Genomic DNA, 19,390 nt, shown 5'->3' on the forward strand with positions numbered 1-19,390 from the left:
TGCATAGAAAATATGCAAACATACAACAGTCCAGTTTAAGCCGGTGCATAGAGAAGATAAAGCACTTATGGTAACTGCAAATGGTAACGAGTCCACACAGTTTGTACAACCTAGCATGAGTCTGTAAGAGGGGAAAAACTGTAACAGAAATGGTCAGGGTAAAAAAAAAAAAAAAAAAGTGGAAACAGGGCAAAAGCTTGGAGAACAGAAGGTAGAAGCAAGAAGAAAAAAAAAAAAGACCTCTATCCGTATAAAATTCACAAACCAGTAGACACCATTGAAAAATGGCGAACTCTGTCCCAAATCCCAACAGCAAACAAAACCAGAATAGATAAGCCTTTGGCAGACAATTTTAGAAATGTGAACATGACATTCTATTTCTCAATAATTCCAAACAATATATTATATGGTATACTTATATTAAATACTGGGAAACCAATCCTGTAAATTTGATGTTTATAATGCTTTAGCCAATGAGAGCATGATGATATCAAGCTAAACAAATGCTGGTGTTATCACAACAGTGCTCATTTATGAAACAACTGTTACCAATTCGTGCTTTAACAGTGATAGAACAGTCAAGTTATCACCTATGAAGTGAAACGAAGGTCTCTAGCTTCTCTGGGATGTGCCCTTTATAATATATTCTATGACTCACTATGACACGAGCAGCAAGACACTGCAGCGTGGTATGGTTTATAGGCTGGATCAGATTTTTAGCTATTTCTTTTTCGTCCAGCAAGTCACTAGCAGTTTGTTTGTGCAAGTTTGTCGCATCGAAATGTGCACCTGATTTAATGAGGAGATTCATGATATCTGGATGGTTGTTCAGAGCAGCGATATGGAGGGGACTGTTGTCATCGGAGTCTCTCACGTTCACATCAGCACCACATTCTATCAGAATTGCAGTAACTTGCAGAGATGGGAATTTACAAACAGGGTACCGCCCAACACATGTTGTATTCTTGTCCACCGCCAGATGAAGAGGGCTGAAGTTATTCTTTCCCCTTGGATGCAGCTTAAGAAACCTGTATATGGTCTGCTTTTTGAAGTGGTCCTGTTCTAGTGTACAAGGAACTTTTTCTAACAAGCAAATTAAATGCAAAATGATGGAAAGAGCCTTATTTAACTGTAAAGGGTCAGCTGGACACTGAGTTTGTTTGATAGCTCGCTCTATTTCAAGGACACTTTTGCACAGTATGCCCATGAGATCATCAAATGTAACAGTAGTGCCCAGCAGGCCTTTAGCCCTATCCTGGAGCATAAAGGAGAACAGTTCTGCAAAAGACAGTAAGCTGCTGGCGGTCATGGGGCTTAAAGGATCCAAGTTATTTTGCTGCATATCCAACGCATACTTCCAAAGGTTGATGCATCGCTTGAAATTGCCAGAGTCTGCATAGACAGCGCCTCTGTATCTAATATAGTAAGAGGTATCAGGATGAGAAGGCCCAAGGATACGTTCTCTAATTAATAGAGCCTGCATTCTCATTTCATCAGGATCGGCAATAAGACCCTCTAGTTCTTCTGCACTGTTTACCTCCTTGGCATAATCATAAGCCATAATTAGGGTCTGTGGTACTGGTTTACTGATAATATTAGTCCTATCACTGTACCTCATGTTCATCGCCTTTTTCCAGTATTTCAAAGCCCCAAGTAGATCTCTTTTTTTGTCTACGAATGTAGCTCCCAAAAGCTCTAGTGCATTAATACGTTCCGTCTTGCTGGTCTGTGCGTGGTGGGTCAGAAAATCCACAATATTTGTGTGACCAGTTACACTTGCTGAGAGAAGGGGAGTCATTCCATAACCATCCTTTTCCATCTTGGCACAATACATAAGGAGCATCTTCATGATGTCCAAACTTCCAGACTCTGCACAATCATGCAATGCAGTATTACCTTAAAAAGAGGTTAAAAAAAAAAAAAAGAAAAAGAAAAAGAAAAAGAAAAAAAGAACATATTTTGAGGGACCAGGATATAATATATATGTACTTTAGAATCTACAGAAAAGCAGGCAGCTCTAAGCCACCCTTAAGTAGGATATACTTTGATTATAAGTAATTAAAAAAAAGATCCCTAGTATCAAATACTAGTGTCTGATAAACAGCAGGGGCTAGAACCCTTGAACTTGTCAAATAAACAATATAAACAAATGAGGTACAACCAGATGAAACTTAAAGGTACTCCATGGTCTCTTGATATTTTTCATTAGTACTTTTAAGTGGATTCTCTATGACTAAAAAACAGCTAAATTAAAACTAACCAGCTATTCAGTTCTGCTGGCACTCACTTAACTTTCTGGGTCAGGTTCCAGTTTATAAGTGAGGAATGTAGTCTTTATCCTGAATTCTTCAGTTTGATTCTAATAGTTGTCAAAAGTTGTATTTTCAATGCTTCTGGATCACTGAGTGAATTTCACCTATTTTAGCCAAAATTCTTGGTAACAAATTATTTTCCTCAAAAAACTCCCAAAAGTGGGACCAGCAGTTAGCATAATGGTTATGTTGCTGGACTCCCATGTAGTCGACCACAGTTCGAGTCTTGGACCCGGTGGCTTAAACTCACTCCAGGCACGAGTGTATGCGTGCCCAAGATCCTGAGAGGAGAATGGAGAAGGGATCGCGGTGTGGCCATCCCTCCTGCGGTGTGATTTCTCACTTTCTGTCTCTCTGTCTCTGTCTGTCTTTCTGGCGAGTGCACATGCCCTATAGTAAAAACCTCTCCAAGAAAAAAAATCCCAAAAGATAAACAAGTCCACATAATTCTAGAAAATATGTAGGTGGTTCAATACAAACTTTAAAAGGAGACATCTGAAGTGTCTTCTCATAATGGATTATTTCACATTGTAATTTATTTTTTTAAGCATTCTTTTCAGATGTACTAAATGTTCTAACACTGTCCTGTTCTTCCCACACATGGATTAAAACTGACAACAGGCACTGGCATATTAGTAAGTGCCTGTATGAAACACACTACGACATTATAAACACGAGAGACTTTATCTAAGTCTAACGGTAAGCCTTTTACTAACTGTCAAAACAGAAGTTATCATGCATATTTACGCAGAACATTTCAACAGGGAGTCATTTTAGGCATGTCTGCACACAAGAGTGTGCAAGCTGGGACTGCTATCCCTAGAAAGACAACTTGCAGGGTGGACGCTCAGCCAACATCTGGGAACTTACCTGGTACAAAGTTCTCTACAATCAATAAAACCTTCCCTCAGCGATAAGGAGGCTCACTGTGACTAAACCATCTGTACCAACAAGGCAATTTATGCTGAACACCTCATTTTTTTCTGGGGAACTTTGGAAATGTGCTAGGCAAAGGCAGCCTAAGTGACCAGTTTCCAATAAAAACCTGAGTACTGCATCTCTCATGGGTTTCCCTGGGCAGAAACATCATACACATGCATTTTCGTTGCTGGAAAAGTATGTACTCTGTGAGAGAGAAAGTAAAAAGCAAAAGTAAGCCTGCAGATTTCTCTAGACCTCATCTGGGTCTTTTTTCTTATGATCCAGCAGCAGGTCCTTATTCTATCACTGTAAAAAAAATTGTACTCAGACACAAGTACAATTGTATTGTGAGTCCAAGGGGTGGTTTGGGGACCCCCTCACAACAGCATGTATAACAGAAAGTGGTTTAAATCTGAATACTTTAAATAATAAATCCCCTTTATAACTAAAATTAGAAAAAACAAAAATGATTACTATTATACAGTAGGACTACAATCTTCCCACAGGTTTCTCCTGGTTTGTCTTCCATAATATCTGCATAGATTATAAAATTACCCTGGTTATGTTTATTTGGATCTAGGATTTCAATGGTCTACAATGAAATGGTGTTTGAGGAGTCAAGTCTAGAAGTTGGTAACCTTCTCACAATGCCCTGCACCCATTCTGGAAGATACAGCTGAAATACTGAGAGTTTGTGACAGTCTTGGGGGGGTCAGAGAGAACTGGAGTCACAGCCCAGCAAGAGGAGCTTCGGAAATCCCCAAACTGTCAGTCAGAGTTCCAAAGGGCTGTATCCCACAGAATGAAGGGGAACTGGAATCTGAAAGAAATCCAATTTAAAACCATTTCAACACTGAACTGAAACAATCTAGAACTGGCAGTATACATCATCAAAAGCCAGAAGTAAATACATAAAGCTATTTAGAGGAAGATACCATATTAGGCTTCAATGTTTAAATTCTTCATATACAATGTTTCACATCCAATTAAAAATAATGAACAGGAAAAAAAAAAATCCCACAAGGAATCATAACACAGGAACCTTGAGAAGAGCTGAGAGAAAACGTCAACCGGGGACCAGCAGATAGCGAAATGGTTACGTTGCTAGACTCCCAAAGGCCAAATGTGGTTTGAGTCCCAGACCCAGTGGCTTGATATTCATGTAGGGCAGGGCACATGTGCATGCATGCCCAAAATCCCAAAAGGAGAATGGAGGAGAAGGGACTGCAGTATGGCCATTCCCACAGGGGGTGATTTCTTGCTTTCTGTCTCTTGAGTGCACACCCCTTATAGCAAAAATTGCTCTAAAAAAAAAAAAAAACAAGAAAAGAAAAGCCTACCAGGAAATCCAGATAATATAGTTATTGACAGTTCTAAACAGTTCTAAAATAATTCTGTTTAGCATATACACAGCAACATCTTAAAACTGAAGCTCAACAAAAAATTGAAAACTCTAAAGAAAGAATCAAATGGACATTCTGTAACTGAAAAACTTAGTGGGTGACTTTAAAAGCAGATTATACACAGCTGAACAGAGAATCAGTGAGCAGAAGATAGGTCAGACAAAAATACTCAAAAATAAAGCAGCAGCAGTAAAAGGATAAAGAGGCAGAGAACAAGGGTTAACACACTTAAAACTGAATTCTAGAGGAAGAAAACAGGCCAAAAGCCATGTCTTAACAATTTTCTGAAGTTGATGAAAGACTAAGCTTTAAATTTAAGAAGGTTTACAAGCTCCACTAAGGATAAAGAAAACCACACTAAAGCACACCAAAACTAAGGACAAAGAGAGAAACCTTAAAACCAGAGAATGAGTGGAAACTGCCTATGAACAGCTACAAATTAGACTGAAAAGCAAAGTTCTCACCAGGAACCCAGAGGCCAGGTAACTACCAACTTGGAACTCTACACCCACATCATGAGTACATATGAAGTGAAGGCTGTCGGGTGGGGAAAGGAAGGAAAAAGGAAACACTCGGATATGTGTATCAGCAAACCTAAGTACGATGGGGTGCTCTCAGGCAGATGAGTCACAGGAGAGGTAAGCATTTACATCAGCAAAAAGTACATGTGTTCCCACACGTGTGTCTAAATACATACTGATATTAGAAATGTCTTGTTGATTTATGTAAGCAAAATACCTGACAGTATTGTTGGAAAGAGATAAAATTAGAAATTTATGTAAAGATTTTAATAAGTCAAAGCAGTAGTATCTAGAGAAACCACTAAAATCAGAGAGGGCATGTAACTCACTACTACACTTTCTCTAATATGAAAAATAAAACGCAATAAAAAATTGATCTAAAAGGAGAAACAGAGGAACACAAAGCAGGTAGAACAAGTTAAAAAAAAAAAAAAAAAAGGTAGCTAGGAGATTAAAAATCCAAATATGTTGGGCCGGCAGGTGACATTGTGATTAAGGCACTTGACTCCCACATGGCCAGCAGCAGTTCAAACCCCAAACTCCGCAGCTTGGAAATCATACCAGGAGTATGTGCGTGCATGCCCAAGAGGGGAACCAAAAAGAAGGGACTGCAGCGACGCTATCCCCCCAGGCATGATTCCTCTGTCTCTGTCTCTCCAGCAAAAGCACATGTCTATAGCTAAAAAACCTTAAAAAAATAACTAGAAAAACCTCTGAGCCTTTGAAATTAAAAGTCACCTCTAAATAGCTCATGGGTCAAAGAAGAAAGCCCAGTGAAAATATTTTTAACTGCATGACAATGAAAATACTAAGTAACAAATCTTACAAGATATGGCTACGCCTGGGCTTACAAAGTAACATAGGGCCTTAAATGTACATACTGGAAAAGAAAGGCTTAAAAAACAGCTGAATTTCTATTTTTAAAAAAGCAGTAAATTAAACCCAGAGAAAACACAAACAATTTTAAAAAGCAGAAATTAATGAAAAAGAAGAGGGTTTAAGTATGTTTTTATTTTCCTAAATTTTATTTATTAACTGTTGCCCCACTTAATCTTAGGTGAAAAACTATGCAAAGTAAGGAAGATTTCTATTCTGTTACAAAAGGAAAATGGAGGACTTTAGTGGTACAACACACTGCCCATTTCTGAGGTCACATTTTAAATGCCATACTAGACTCCAATGGACAAATTAATGTAAGCCAAACCTCATAATAGAACTTCAACCTATCATATCATTTTCCTACTCAAAAGTTTTCATGCTTCCTTCAGGAAAACAGAACGGCAGAGTATCTATCAGATGGCTTTCAAAATTATATAGCATGAATTCTCAAAGTATTACAGACTTTGACACAGTTCGTGGAAAAAACAGAATTAAAGAATGAGTTTTGGTGCAAAAAAAAAATTGAAATTTATGCAGTTATTTTCATAATATACACTTTCCATGAAATTGTGAAGATCTCTCATTTCTGTGAGGGGAGAGGAACGAGGAAGAAGCCTGCTATGGGCACCAGCAGTTGGCGTAAGGGCTATGTCGCTGGACTCCCATGTAGTCAACTGTGGTTCCAGTCCCGCACCCGGTGACTTAAACTCACGCCAGGCACGTGTGTGCACTTGCCCAAGATCACGACAGAATGGAGGAAAAGGGATTGCAGTGTGGCTATGCCCCCTGGGGGGGTGATTTCTCACCTTCTGTTTGTCTCTCTGGCAAGAGCATGTGCCCTATACCAAAAACCTCTCCAAAACAAAAAACCAAAAGAAAAAACAAAAGAAAGAAGGCATGCTATGTGGGGGCCAGTAGGTGGCATGGTGGTTAAGGCACTGGATTCCCAACATGGCCGACCACAGTTTAACTCATGCCTATCACATGTGTGCATGCCTAAACTCCCAGGAGAATGGAGAAGGAACTGCAGTGTGGTCACCCCTGGGGGTGATTTCTCACTTTCTTTGTGTCTTTCTCTCCAACTCCATGCGCCTTAAGGCAAAACAAAACAAAAACACTTAAGGAAAAAAAAAAAAAGGTTCCTATGTGAAGTAAAACTTTTGGAATCTGGATTTTAAAAGACAAAAATGTTTCCCTCCCCTACCTCTCTCATTTCTCATTTCTCATATGAATGGTTCACTGTGAATCTAACCCAGGGACTGGCAAACTTTTTCTGTAAAAGCCAGTGTGTGTAACAGGCTTTGCAGGACATAAGGTCTCTTAACAATCACTAAACTTCGTGTGTGTGTGTGTGTGTGTGTGTGTGTGTGTGTGTGTGTGTTAAATTAATGGGCATGACTGTTTTCAACAAAGGTTTACATATGGACTTTGAAATTGTATCTTTAATTTTCATGTGTTATGAATTTTTTTTTTTTAATTACAAATGTACAAACCATCTCTCAGTTTGCAGGCAGTCCTAAAAGAGGAGTGATCCCAGATTTGACCCCTGGGCCACAGTTTGCTAAACCTACCCTAGCCCAAGACATTGTCAACACCGCCCCCACACGGCCAGGACGCTGCTTAGCTTTACAGAACTCCATCCTCCTCCTTCTCCCAGCACCAGAACGGCCCTGTACACTCCCATCTCCACCTCCCCACTCTTTATTTTCCTATAATGCAGTTTTAACTTTTTAACTTCTTGGGCTTCAAGTATCACCAGAAATTTCAGCTTCTCAAAGAGGACTCCTTGGTTATACTACATCCATTTGTCATTTTGGGAATGAACGCTTGGTGAATAAGCGCATCAGTCATCCTGGTGTATATTATCTACTCTAATAATAGATGCTATGTTGTAATACTACTTAACAAATATGCTTTTTTATCTAAACTGCACAGCCTCTATAAACTACATACTAGAGACTTCAAAAGTTCACAGAAAAATAGAAATAAAGTACAAGTTTGTTTAGGTGCAAAAAAATTTTTAATTAATGCACAGTTTTTTCATGAAACACATTTTCCATGAAGCTTGCTTTTTTTCTTAAGAGATTTTTGCTATAAAGCGTGTGTGCTGGCCAGAGACCAGGAGAGGTGGAGAGACAAAAAGCAAGAAATCATTAAAGGGGATAGCCATGCCACAATCTTTCTCCTTCATTCTCCTCTTGAGATTTTGGGCATGTAAACACACACACTCAGCATGAGTTTCAAGCCACCAGGTCTGGGACTCGAACCTCAGTAGTCCACGTGGGTGTCCAGTGCTTTTAACCACTACATTACCTGCTGGCCCCTTCCATAAAGTTTTTGAAAAGCCCTTATAGATATTACACCATCATACTTAATGGCTTTATGATGAAAATTCAAGTAAGGAAATATGCCTTGATTTACAGAAACATTTCTCTGTAACAGACACTGCACTGCTGGACAATTTTCATTATTTAAATCAGTGCCTAAGAAAACAAAAGGACAGATAATAAGTGATTGCTAAAGGCTGGGGACTGGGCAAGGAGCTAACTGCAAAGGGACATGAAGGAACTTTTAGTTCTTACCTTTAATGGAACAGTAGCATGAATTTGTCAAAACTTAACAGAGTTGTACACTAATAAGTATGGATTTTATTTAAGGACGGATATTACAGTTCAGTAAACAAACGCCAAAAAAAAAAAAAAAATGCATAGCTCGGAACCAGCAGACGGTGTAATGGTTACATCGCTGCACTCCCACATGGCTGAACACAGTCTGAGTCCCGGACTTGGCAGCTTGAAATTCAAGCCACACATGTGCGTGCATGTCCTAAATCCCGAGAAGAGAATGGAGGAAAAGGGACTGTGGCATCGCCATCACCCCCCATGGGTGATTTCTAGCTTTCTCTCTCGCTCTGTCTCTCTGGTAAGCACACACATCCTGTAGCAAAAATCTCTCTTAAAAAAAAAAAAGGAATCTAACTGTATGATGACTTAACACACATCTTCAGTTCACTTCCAAAGGGATTATAAAAATTTTTAAAGGCTCTTCTTTATAGCATTCTTTCTAGCACTGACAAAGATCATTTCTGCCCCTTTATGATAAAACGTATGTGCACACACGTGTGAGGAAGAGAGAACTCCCTCAACAGGTCCTGTTACCACGACCCCCTTCCCCATCCCTTCACAGGCCTTGAGCACCAGTGCATGCCCAGTGTCTTTCGCGCCATCTGGGATTGAAACACCAGGCTTGCAGCACAGCAGTGACACCTTGAAAGTCTATCTGTTCACCTCCTTCATGAGAGAAAGAGACAGGCACTCCCAAGGGTCTCTCCACACTGCGATCCCCTTCAACCCCCAACAGCTTGGTGTGCATTTAGGTTTACTCAGCCAATCCACACTTCTCATACAGCTCCATATCATGAGCTGCACCCCACTGCCTGGCTACTGTGGATTGGGCCTGAAATTACTTTTTTTTGGAGAGGTTTTTGCTGTAGGGCATGTGCACTCACCAGAAAGACAGAGACAGAAAGTGAGAAATAGCCCCCCACGGGGGATGGCCATGCTGCAATCCCTTCTCCATTCTCCTCTCAGGATCTTGGGCACGCATGCACACGCGCCCAGCTGAGTTTAAGCCACCGGGTCCAGGATTCGAACTGAGGTCAACTACATGGGAATCCCGTGACGTAGCCACTACTCTATCTGCAGGTTGCCTGAAATTACTTGTTTAACCTGTATTACATCTGCTCCTAGTTAAGGAGAACATTTTCTTGTGTTCATTTATAAACTATTTTCTTACATGAAATGCCTGTTTATATTTTAGTTTGTGATTAATCTTTCTATATATAAACACTTTATAAAATGAGAGTTGTTTTATTTACTGTAAATATTTTGCTCAAATGGCTTCTCATCTGAGTTAGATATGCTACAAGCATTAAATGTAATTTCTAATAAAACAGTATAATCAGTTCAATTAAGAGTATGAATTACTGTATTCTTATAACTAGTCTGTGCTAAGCTGCATGCCAAAAACCTTTAAAGTCATACTTAACTTTTGCTAGGTAACCTCAGTGATTTAAAGTTTTGGCACAAAACAATAAATGCCAAATATTACAGATTCAGCTCAGGCATTTTTCCTGAGTCAGAGCCTTTAAAAATGTTCCCATAAAACAATGATTGTACTTACAAAAGATTCGGCTCTCTATCTCATTACGTCTTCCTTATGTATTCTTAGAGTAAAAGACAATAAAAATAAAACAGAATATGAAGTTCAAAAATAAATAGCACCAAGCATCAAAAATGAAATAAAAATATTTAGCATTGAAATTCAATGAATTTACCTTTCATCTCAAAAAAAGGGTGGGAAAGAAAAACACACTGTATTAAATAATTTTAGATGTCCAATTAAGAAAAATTTCATATGGAGGGAAAAAAAAGTTTCTCTTATTTTTACTTAATTCTTTTTTAAATTGCCTAAGGTCACAATGTGTGCTTGCTAGAGTAAGAAAGCATATACACACACACAAAAAAGGCATGGTCTCACCACATCCGTTTTTCTCTATTTCTCCATTCCATAAGGATTTGTAAGTATGTATGCCCATACACCCACAGTTTGTTTTACAAGATACTGGGTTATGATTGGAACCACCATCAGCCATGTGGGATCTGGCTCCTCTATAGGGCTGGCCCAAGGGGGGAATATTTAGCACTGATTTATACTGGAAAATATTCATGACTTCTCAAAAGACCTATTGGTTAATGGGCATTTCTTAAAAAATCAAGCTAATGACACACCATTTAAGTATTAACAGTTAAAGCATTTCTGTACAAAGCTAAAGCAGTAGGATCCAAATATATTCATTTTCAACTATATAATTTAAAATAAAAACAGTGTTAAGGGGGACCAGACAGTGGCACATGATGTCCTGTGAGACTGACCCACACAGGCAGGTTTCAAGTTCTCACCCTGGAGACGTCCCTAAAATAAGCCTAAGGTGTGCATGCACATGATTCAGGGCTGGCTAAAGCGGGGGGGTGGATGGTACTGTCAAGACACTGTTAGGGGTGTTGTCTCTCTATCTCTGTGTCTCTCCCTCATAGAAGGAACAAACTTTAAACAAAAAAAGTGTTAAGAAAATCGTGAAGAATGAAAAGTAGCCACATTATATGGGATGCTTCTGTTAGGGCTACTAAAGGCAGAAAACTACAGAAAATGTTCCAGCATTAAAGAATAGCAGTATTCCTCAAGAAATATCTGAAGTGCCAATCTTAATCTTAAAGACACCTTGATTACAGGCATATAAAAGATTAAGAATTCATATATTCAACTGCAAAAGTCTAATGCCTAATAGTGAGGTCAATATTTTCTCAAAATAAGTAATAATAAAAAAAAAAAAAGAAAAACCAGTATTTAGTTTGGGTAAGAACTTGTCTGAGCCCCAAGAAGGCTCTGAGTACAAACTAGATGCTTTGGGTTTCACTGATAAAGAAAAGTGTTACCCATCAACCACCTAACTCATGGAAGAACACAGCCTTTACAAATACCTCAATTTGGTTAAGGCTATTAAAATTCACCAGATCAGAATTTTTTTTTTTTTTTGAAGAGGCTTTTGCTATAGGGCGCGTGCGTTCGCCAGAAAGCCAGAGAGAGACAGAGAGACAGAAAGCGAGAAATCACCCCCCCCGGGGGGGGGGGGGGGATGGCCACACCACAATCCCTTCTCCTCCATTCTCCTCTCAAGATCTTGGGCGCACACACACACACACGCCCGACGTGAGTTTAAGCCACCGGGTCCAGGACTCGAACTGCAGTCGACTACATGGAGTCCAGTGACATAGCCATTACGCCAACTGCTGGTCCCACCAGGATCAGGATTAAAAGTCAGTTTATAAACTAATCCCAAACTGTAAAAAGAATTAACTGATCTTTTAATGAAATAAAAATTACCTTATAAAGACTACAAAATACTTTATAAGTACAAAATGCCTATCATAATTTGATTTTTCTAGCAGTAACAATTCTACAGAGATTCTGCTGTTTGTAAAACCATCCTACAGTTCAAGCTTTGCATGTGCATATATATGTGTTTTTAGTGTAAGTCAAATAAAGCTGTGCTTCTCAAATTTTAATGTATAGGGACCAGCAGTTAGTGTAATGGCTATGTCACTGGACTCCCACATAGTCGACCGTGGTTCGTGTCCTGGACCCGGTGGCTTAAACTCATGCCGGGTGCGTGTGCATGCAAGCCCAAGATCCCAAGAGAAGAATGGGGAAGAAGGGATTGCGGCATGGCCATCCCCCCTGGGGAGTGATTTCCTGCTTTATATCTCTCTGTCTCTGTCTGGCGAGCACACACACCCTATAGCATAAAACTTCTCCAAAAAAAAAAAATTTTTTTAATGTATAAAACCACCACAGGATCATAGTAAGATCCTTTTTTTTTTTTTTTTTTTTTTTTTTAAAGGTCCCTGCCATAGGGTACATGCACTTGCTACAGAGGGACAATGAGAGGGAAAGTGAGAAATCACCCTGCGGGGAATGGTAATTTCACAATCCCTTGTCCTCCATTCTCCTCTCACGATTTTGGGCACACAAGTACGTGTGCCCAGCATGATTTTCAAGCCATCAGGTCCAGGACTCAAACTGTGGGAGTCCAGCACTTTAACCACCATGGCATCTGCTGGCCCCTTAAAATCCTTTTCTGGAATCAGCTGATCTGGGCTGGGTCCAGGTGATATCTACATTGATGGCTCACAAGTAAAGAAATAAAAGCTTATTTTCCTGTTTATTGGATACGTATGTGCCATACAGCTAACATATCTAAAACTCATATCAAGATATATGAATATACGTTTAAAATAAGGGCTAGGTCAGAGCTATTTTGTATTACACAGAAATAAAATGTCATCATTACTATTTACTCTTAAATTTAAGCATTGGTAAAAGCTGAAATAGGGTGTTTAACAACTAGATGACAGTTTTATCTATAGAAAAATTTCTATGTAGTAAATGGTATCAGTAAACTCTGCAATCTATTTTTTTTTGGGGGGGGGGAGAGGTTTTTGCTATAGGGCACGTGCGCTCGCCAGACAGACAGAGACAGAGAGACAGAAAGCTAGAAATCACCCCCCAGGGGGGATGGCCACGCCACAATCCCTTCTCCTCCATTCTCCTCTCGGGATCTTGGGCACACTTTTGAAGGTGCCCAGTGTGAGTTTAAGAAACTGGTTCCAGGACTGGAACCACAGTTGACTACATGGGAGTCCAGCGACATAGCCACTATGCCAACTGCTGAGACCCCTGCGAACTATATACATATATATAGGGGGGATGGCCACGCCGCATTCCCTTCTCCTCCGTTCTCCTCTAGGGATCTTGGGTTCGCACGCACACGCGCCCGGCGTGAGTTTAAGCCACCAGGTCCAGGATTCGAACCATGGCCGACTATGTGGAAGTCCAGCGACATAGTCATTACACTAACTGCTGGTCCGTCTGTGATTTATTTTTAACAATTTTCTTGTTTAAGCCAAATGCCATGACTCACAATTTTTCTTTTCTTTTTTTTTTTTTTTTGAGAAATGTTTGCTATAGGGCATGTTTGCTCAATGAAGTGACAGAAAGCAAATCACCCCCCACCCCCCCGCCAGGGGGGATGGCTACGCAACAAACCCTTCTCCTTTATTCTGCTACTGGGATCTGGGACACACACGCACCCATGTTCAGCATGAGTGTCAAGTCATCAGGTCTGTGACTTGAGCCAGTCGGCCAAGTGGGAGTCCAGCAATATAACCACTATGTCATCTGGTGGCCACAACACACACGTTTTTTTAAAAAACAGTTTGTAAAATAAAAATACAAATTACCGTAAAAAATGAATAAATGGTATTGTTTATATTTAATATTTCTACTTCATATGTTCTCCACGGAATGAGAAAAAATATTTGCAAATAATCTATCTGATAAATAACTTGTATTCAAAATAAAGTACTTACAACTCAATCAAAAAATTTTTAAACAAAGGATATGAAAACATTTATCCAGAAGATATACAAATGGCCAATGAGGCACATAAATTAAGTGCATGAAAAGATGCTCAACATCATTAGCCACGTACAAATGAGATAGCACTTCACATTAAGATGTCTATATTTTATTTCATTTTTTTAAAGAATTATTTTATTTGACTCCATTTATTCATTTACTTATTTTAATTTGACCAGAGAGGGAGAGAGATAGAGAAAGTGAGAAAGCAAGCCACCAGGTCCAGGACTCGAACCACGGCGGCCGGTCATGTGGAAGTCCAGCACCCTTAACCACCACATCCTTAACCACCACACCCTTAACCACCACAACACCTGCCGGCCCCAAAGACGGCTATATTTTCAAAGGGAGGTATTAACAAGTGTTGGAGAGGGTGAAGAGAAATTGGAACCCTCCTACACTGCTAATAGGAATGTAAACTAATACAACCACTTTGGCAAAGTTTGGCAGTAACTCATAAAGTTAAGTATAGTATTACCACATGACTCAACAACTGCACTCCTAAATATATACCTAAGAGAAATTAAAACATCCATCAACAGAAAAATTTATATATAAATGTTCATAGCAGCATTGCTAAAGAATATAAACAATCTAGGGACCAGCAGATGGCATAATGGTTACATCGCTGGACTCCCATGTAGTCAACCCCGGTTCAAGTCCCAGACCACGAGGCTTAAACTCACACTGGGCACGTGTGCGTGCGTGCCCAAGATCCCAAGAGGAGAATGGAGAAGGAACTGCCGCATGGCCATCCCCCCTTGGGGGAGATTTCTGGCTTTCTATCTCTCTTTGTCTTTCTGGGAGAACATATGCCCAATAGCAAAAACCTCTCTTGGGGAGGGGAGGAATATAAACAACCTAAATGCCCATTAACTGTTGAATGGATAAAAATGGTACACCAATACAATGTAATATTATTCAGCAATAAAAAGTAGTACATATACAAGCTACAACATATATGAACCTTGAAAACATTATGCTTAGTGAAAGAAGCAAGTCACAGAACACCATCTATAATGATCCCATTTATAGAAAGTGTCCAGAAAAGACAAATTAACAGAGAAAGAGAGCCAATTAAAGGATATGGGTTTTTTTAGAGGGTAAAGAGTTGAATGTGGTGATATCCATGTATCTACCCAAAAAAAAAAAAAAAACCAGAAAGAAAAAAAAAAATCACTGAATTGCACACTTTAAATGTGAATAGTACATAAATTTTATCTCAATAAGACTGTTTAAAATCAAATCAGTATTAAAATCAAAATACTGCTTTTGGTAAAAGTTTAAGTCTTGACTGACAGAAGCAATTAAAGGGTCTTTTATTATAAGAGATTTGTCTGGAAAAGCAGAGAACAATCCTCCTTTCTCCTCTTCAGCCAACAAAGCTTCTCAACAATCCATTCCTTCTCAATTCTGTAATTGGGGTTGAGCTGAATCTAGAAGTCCACGTGTAAACATAGGAACGGAGGGTGCAATCCAACTTCACAATGCTGCCCAAGTATTTTGTTCTACTAAATAAATAATTGTGAGTCAAGAAAGGAGGTGAGGAGGAGTAATAAAGAAAGAAAAATAATCAAGGAACAGTAGAAAGTTGATTTGGTCAGAACATTTCCCTTCCTCACATATGCTATGACAAGAAATACTCAAGACAAGAGTTTACGAGAAAGGAATCAGGGCCAGCAGCTGGCATGATGTTGTTAAAGCGCTAGACTCCCATGCATGGCCAACCACAGTTCGAGTCCCAGACCTGGTAGCTTGTTTTCTCACTCTCTCTCTCTCTCTCTCTCTCTCTGTGTCTCTCTGTGGTGAGCACACATGCCCTATGGCAAATTTAAATAAATAATTCATTACCTCCTGCCCCCATCCAAAAAAAAGACAACTTTTGCCAAAACTACTATGAGCCTTCCCTTCACTGATTCTTCATATAAGGCATTGAGCTAGTAATACATAGAAATTTTACAAAACAGCTCCTAGAGCTCAGGACAGAGTTAAATGCTAAAAAATACCTGCATCCACAGAGGTGAGGTAAGATGCATTATTACGACTCAAGGGAAGTGAAGAATTTTGAAATGGGTTAGGATATAAATAGAATTTTCAAGGCTAAGAGCACTAGAGCCAAAGGATGAAGACTAAAAACAACTAATATGTGCAAACGGCTCATATAAAGACTGAAAACAGCGACAATACAATTCAGATTATAATTCCCTTTCCTGGCAGTCTAGTTCCCGAACTCCCTACTCAATCAGATATTCCCAGTGGGAGGAAAAAGAGAAATGTTTTGGTCACATTTGCATCTTTATCTGAGCCTCTTTCTACCCCTTCCACCTCTGTCTTCCATCATAAATATTCCTGATCCCTCAATAGCACAATTTTCTAGAATGTCAAATGCTTCCTTCATTTTATTTTAAACAAATGAATTCAACTAGTCAAGCTATGAAAATGTGAGAAAGATGAGGTCAGTGGGGGAACCACATACATCCAGATCCACTGTTCAACAAATAATTGATGCTGCTGCTGCCCATCAACAATTCTGAAATAGCAGTAGTGCTCAGGATCTACTCATTCTCACCAACCTCAGGTTAATTCTGAGGATTCACAGTTTAAAATCCAATTTCCAGGGACAGAGGACCACTCCTTGTAGGGAACAGAACTCAATTTACATATCAACTATAACTTAAACTACTAAGATATCAAGGCTTCCTGAAGATACAGAGAAACTGCAAGGGATAAAAGAGGGAAAACACAGAACACCTGTGGGAGCAAGGTGATGATTTCAGAGTAAAATGTTAATGAATTTAACTACCAAGTTATTTAAACATTATGATTAACTCAAAATAAGCAGATACCTTGCATAGAATGAGATTTTAAGTCCCACCTCTCTACTTTTACTTTGCTCTGCAGGTAGGTGTGTTGAGGTCACGAAGAACTAAGAAAAACCGAGAACTTCAGCTTCCAATGCTCAGCTCTCAGATTGTACTAAAGAACACTAAAGTAACTTATCGACTATGGGAAACAATCAACATCTTCGTTCATTATCCTAATGCCAACAGTTTTTACTTTACAGGGGAGATCTTATTTGAAATTCTTGTGCATTTATATTGGAGAAAAAATAGATTTTTAAAACACTTCCTTGACTGAAATGTATCTACTGCATTACCCTAAAATGCATACACTGTGGCAGAGAAATAACACAGTGCCTTGGATTTACTTAAAACTACTGTAGGGAACCAGCAGTTAGCGTAATGGCTATGTCGCTGGACTCCCACGTAGTCGACCACGGTTCATGTCCCGGACCCGGTGGCTTAAAACTCACGCCGGGCGCGTGTGCGTGCATGCCCAAGATCTCAATTCTGTAATTGGGGTTGAGCTGAATCTAGAAGTCCACGTGTAAACATAGGAACGGAGGGTGCAATCCAACTTCACAATGCTGCCCAAGTATTTTGTTCTACTAAATAAATAATTGTGAGTCAAGAAAGGAGGTGAGGAGGAGTAATAAAGAAAGAAAAATAATCAAGGAACAGTAGAAAGTTGATTTGGTCAGAACATTTCCCTTCCTCACATATGCTATGACAAGAAATACTCAAGACAAGAGTTTACGAGAAAGGAATCAGGGCCAGCAGCTGGCATGATGTTGTTAAAGCGCTAGACTCCCATGCATGGCCAACCACAGTTCGAGTCCCAGACCTGGTAGCTTGTTTTCTCACTCTCTCTCTCTCTCTCTCTCTCTCTGTGTCTCTCTGTGGTGAGCACACATGCCCTATGGCAAATTTAAATAAATAATTCATTACCTCCTGCCCCCATCCAAAAAAAAGACAACTTTTGCCAAAACTACTATGAGCCTTCCCTTCACTGATTCTTCATATAAGGCATTGAGCTAGTAATACATAGAAATTTTACAAAACAGCTCCTAGAGCTCAGGACAGAGTTAAATGCTAAAAAATACCTGCATCCACAGAGGTGAGGTAAGATGCATTATTACGACTCAAGGGAAGTGAAGAATTTTGAAATGGGTTAGGATATAAATAGAATTTTCAAGGCTAAGAGCACTAGAGCCAAAGGATGAAGACTAAAAACAACTAATATGTGCAAACGGCTCATATAAAGACTGAAAACAGCGACAATACAATTCAGATTATAATTCCCTTTCCTGGCAGTCTAGTTCCCGAACTCCCTACTCAATCAGATATTCCCAGTGGGAGGAAAAAGAGAAATGTTTTGGTCACATTTGCATCTTTATCTGAGCCTCTTTCTACCCCTTCCACCTCTGTCTTCCATCATAAATATTCCTGATCCCTCAATAGCACAATTTTCTAGAATGTCAAATGCTTCCTTCATTTTATTTTAAACAAATGAATTCAACTAGTCAAGCTATGAAAATGTGAGAAAGATGAGGTCAGTGGGGGAACCACATACATCCAGATCCACTGTTCAACAAATAATTGATGCTGCTGCTGCCCATCAACAATTCTGAAATAGCAGTAGTGCTCAGGATCTACTCATTCTCACCAACCTCAGGTTAATTCTGAGGATTCACAGTTTAAAATCCAATTTCCAGGGACAGAGGACCACTCCTTGTAGGGAACAGAACTCAATTTACATATCAACTATAACTTAAACTACTAAGATATCAAGGCTTCCTGAAGATACAGAGAAACTGCAAGGGATAAAAGAGGGAAAACACAGAACACCTGTGGGAGCAAGGTGATGATTTCAGAGTAAAATGTTAATGAATTTAACTACCAAGTTATTTAAACATTATGATTAACTCAAAATAAGCAGATACCTTGCATAGAATGAGATTTTAAGTCCCACCTCTCTACTTTTACTTTGCTCTGCAGGTAGGTGTGTTGAGGTCACGAAGAACTAAGAAAAACCGAGAACTTCAGCTTCCAATGCTCAGCTCTCAGATTGTACTAAAGAACACTAAAGTAACTTATCGACTATGGGAAACAATCAACATCTTCGTTCATTATCCTAATGCCAACAGTTTTTACTTTACAGGGGAGATCTTATTTGAAATTCTTGTGCATTTATATTGGAGAAAAAATAGATTTTTAAAACACTTCCTTGACTGAAATGTATCTACTGCATTACCCTAAAATGCATACACTGTGGCAGAGAAATAACACAGTGCCTTGGATTTACTTAAAACTACTGTAGGGAACCAGCAGTTAGCGTAATGGCTATGTCGCTGGACTCCCACGTAGTCGACCACGGTTCATGTCCCGGACCCGGTGGCTTAAAACTCACGCCGGGCGCGTGTGCGTGCATGCCCAAGATCCCGAGAGGAGAATGGAGGAGAAGGGATTGCGGCGTG

The 19,390-nt window shown here is 39.5% G+C and overlaps 1 protein-coding gene across 1 annotated transcript in view; it reads right to left on the minus strand.

Moving 5' to 3' along the window:
• Positions 1-65: 65 nt before the first annotated feature.
• Positions 66-19,390, minus strand: part of FEM1C (fem-1 homolog C) — a 26,134-nt gene continuing 6,809 nt past the window's right edge. The window contains exon 2 of the mRNA XM_006158384.3: positions 66-1,896. Coding sequence (XP_006158446.1) covers positions 587-1,896 — 1,310 coding nt within the window. The 3' untranslated portion in view covers positions 66-586. The remainder of the gene's footprint in view (positions 1,897-19,390) is intronic.

Source organism: Tupaia chinensis, unplaced genomic scaffold (genome assembly GCF_000334495.1).
Source record: "Tupaia chinensis unplaced genomic scaffold, TupChi_1.0 Scaffold000591_1, whole genome shotgun sequence".
NCBI classification, from domain to species: Eukaryota; Metazoa; Chordata; class Mammalia; order Scandentia; family Tupaiidae; genus Tupaia; species Tupaia belangeri.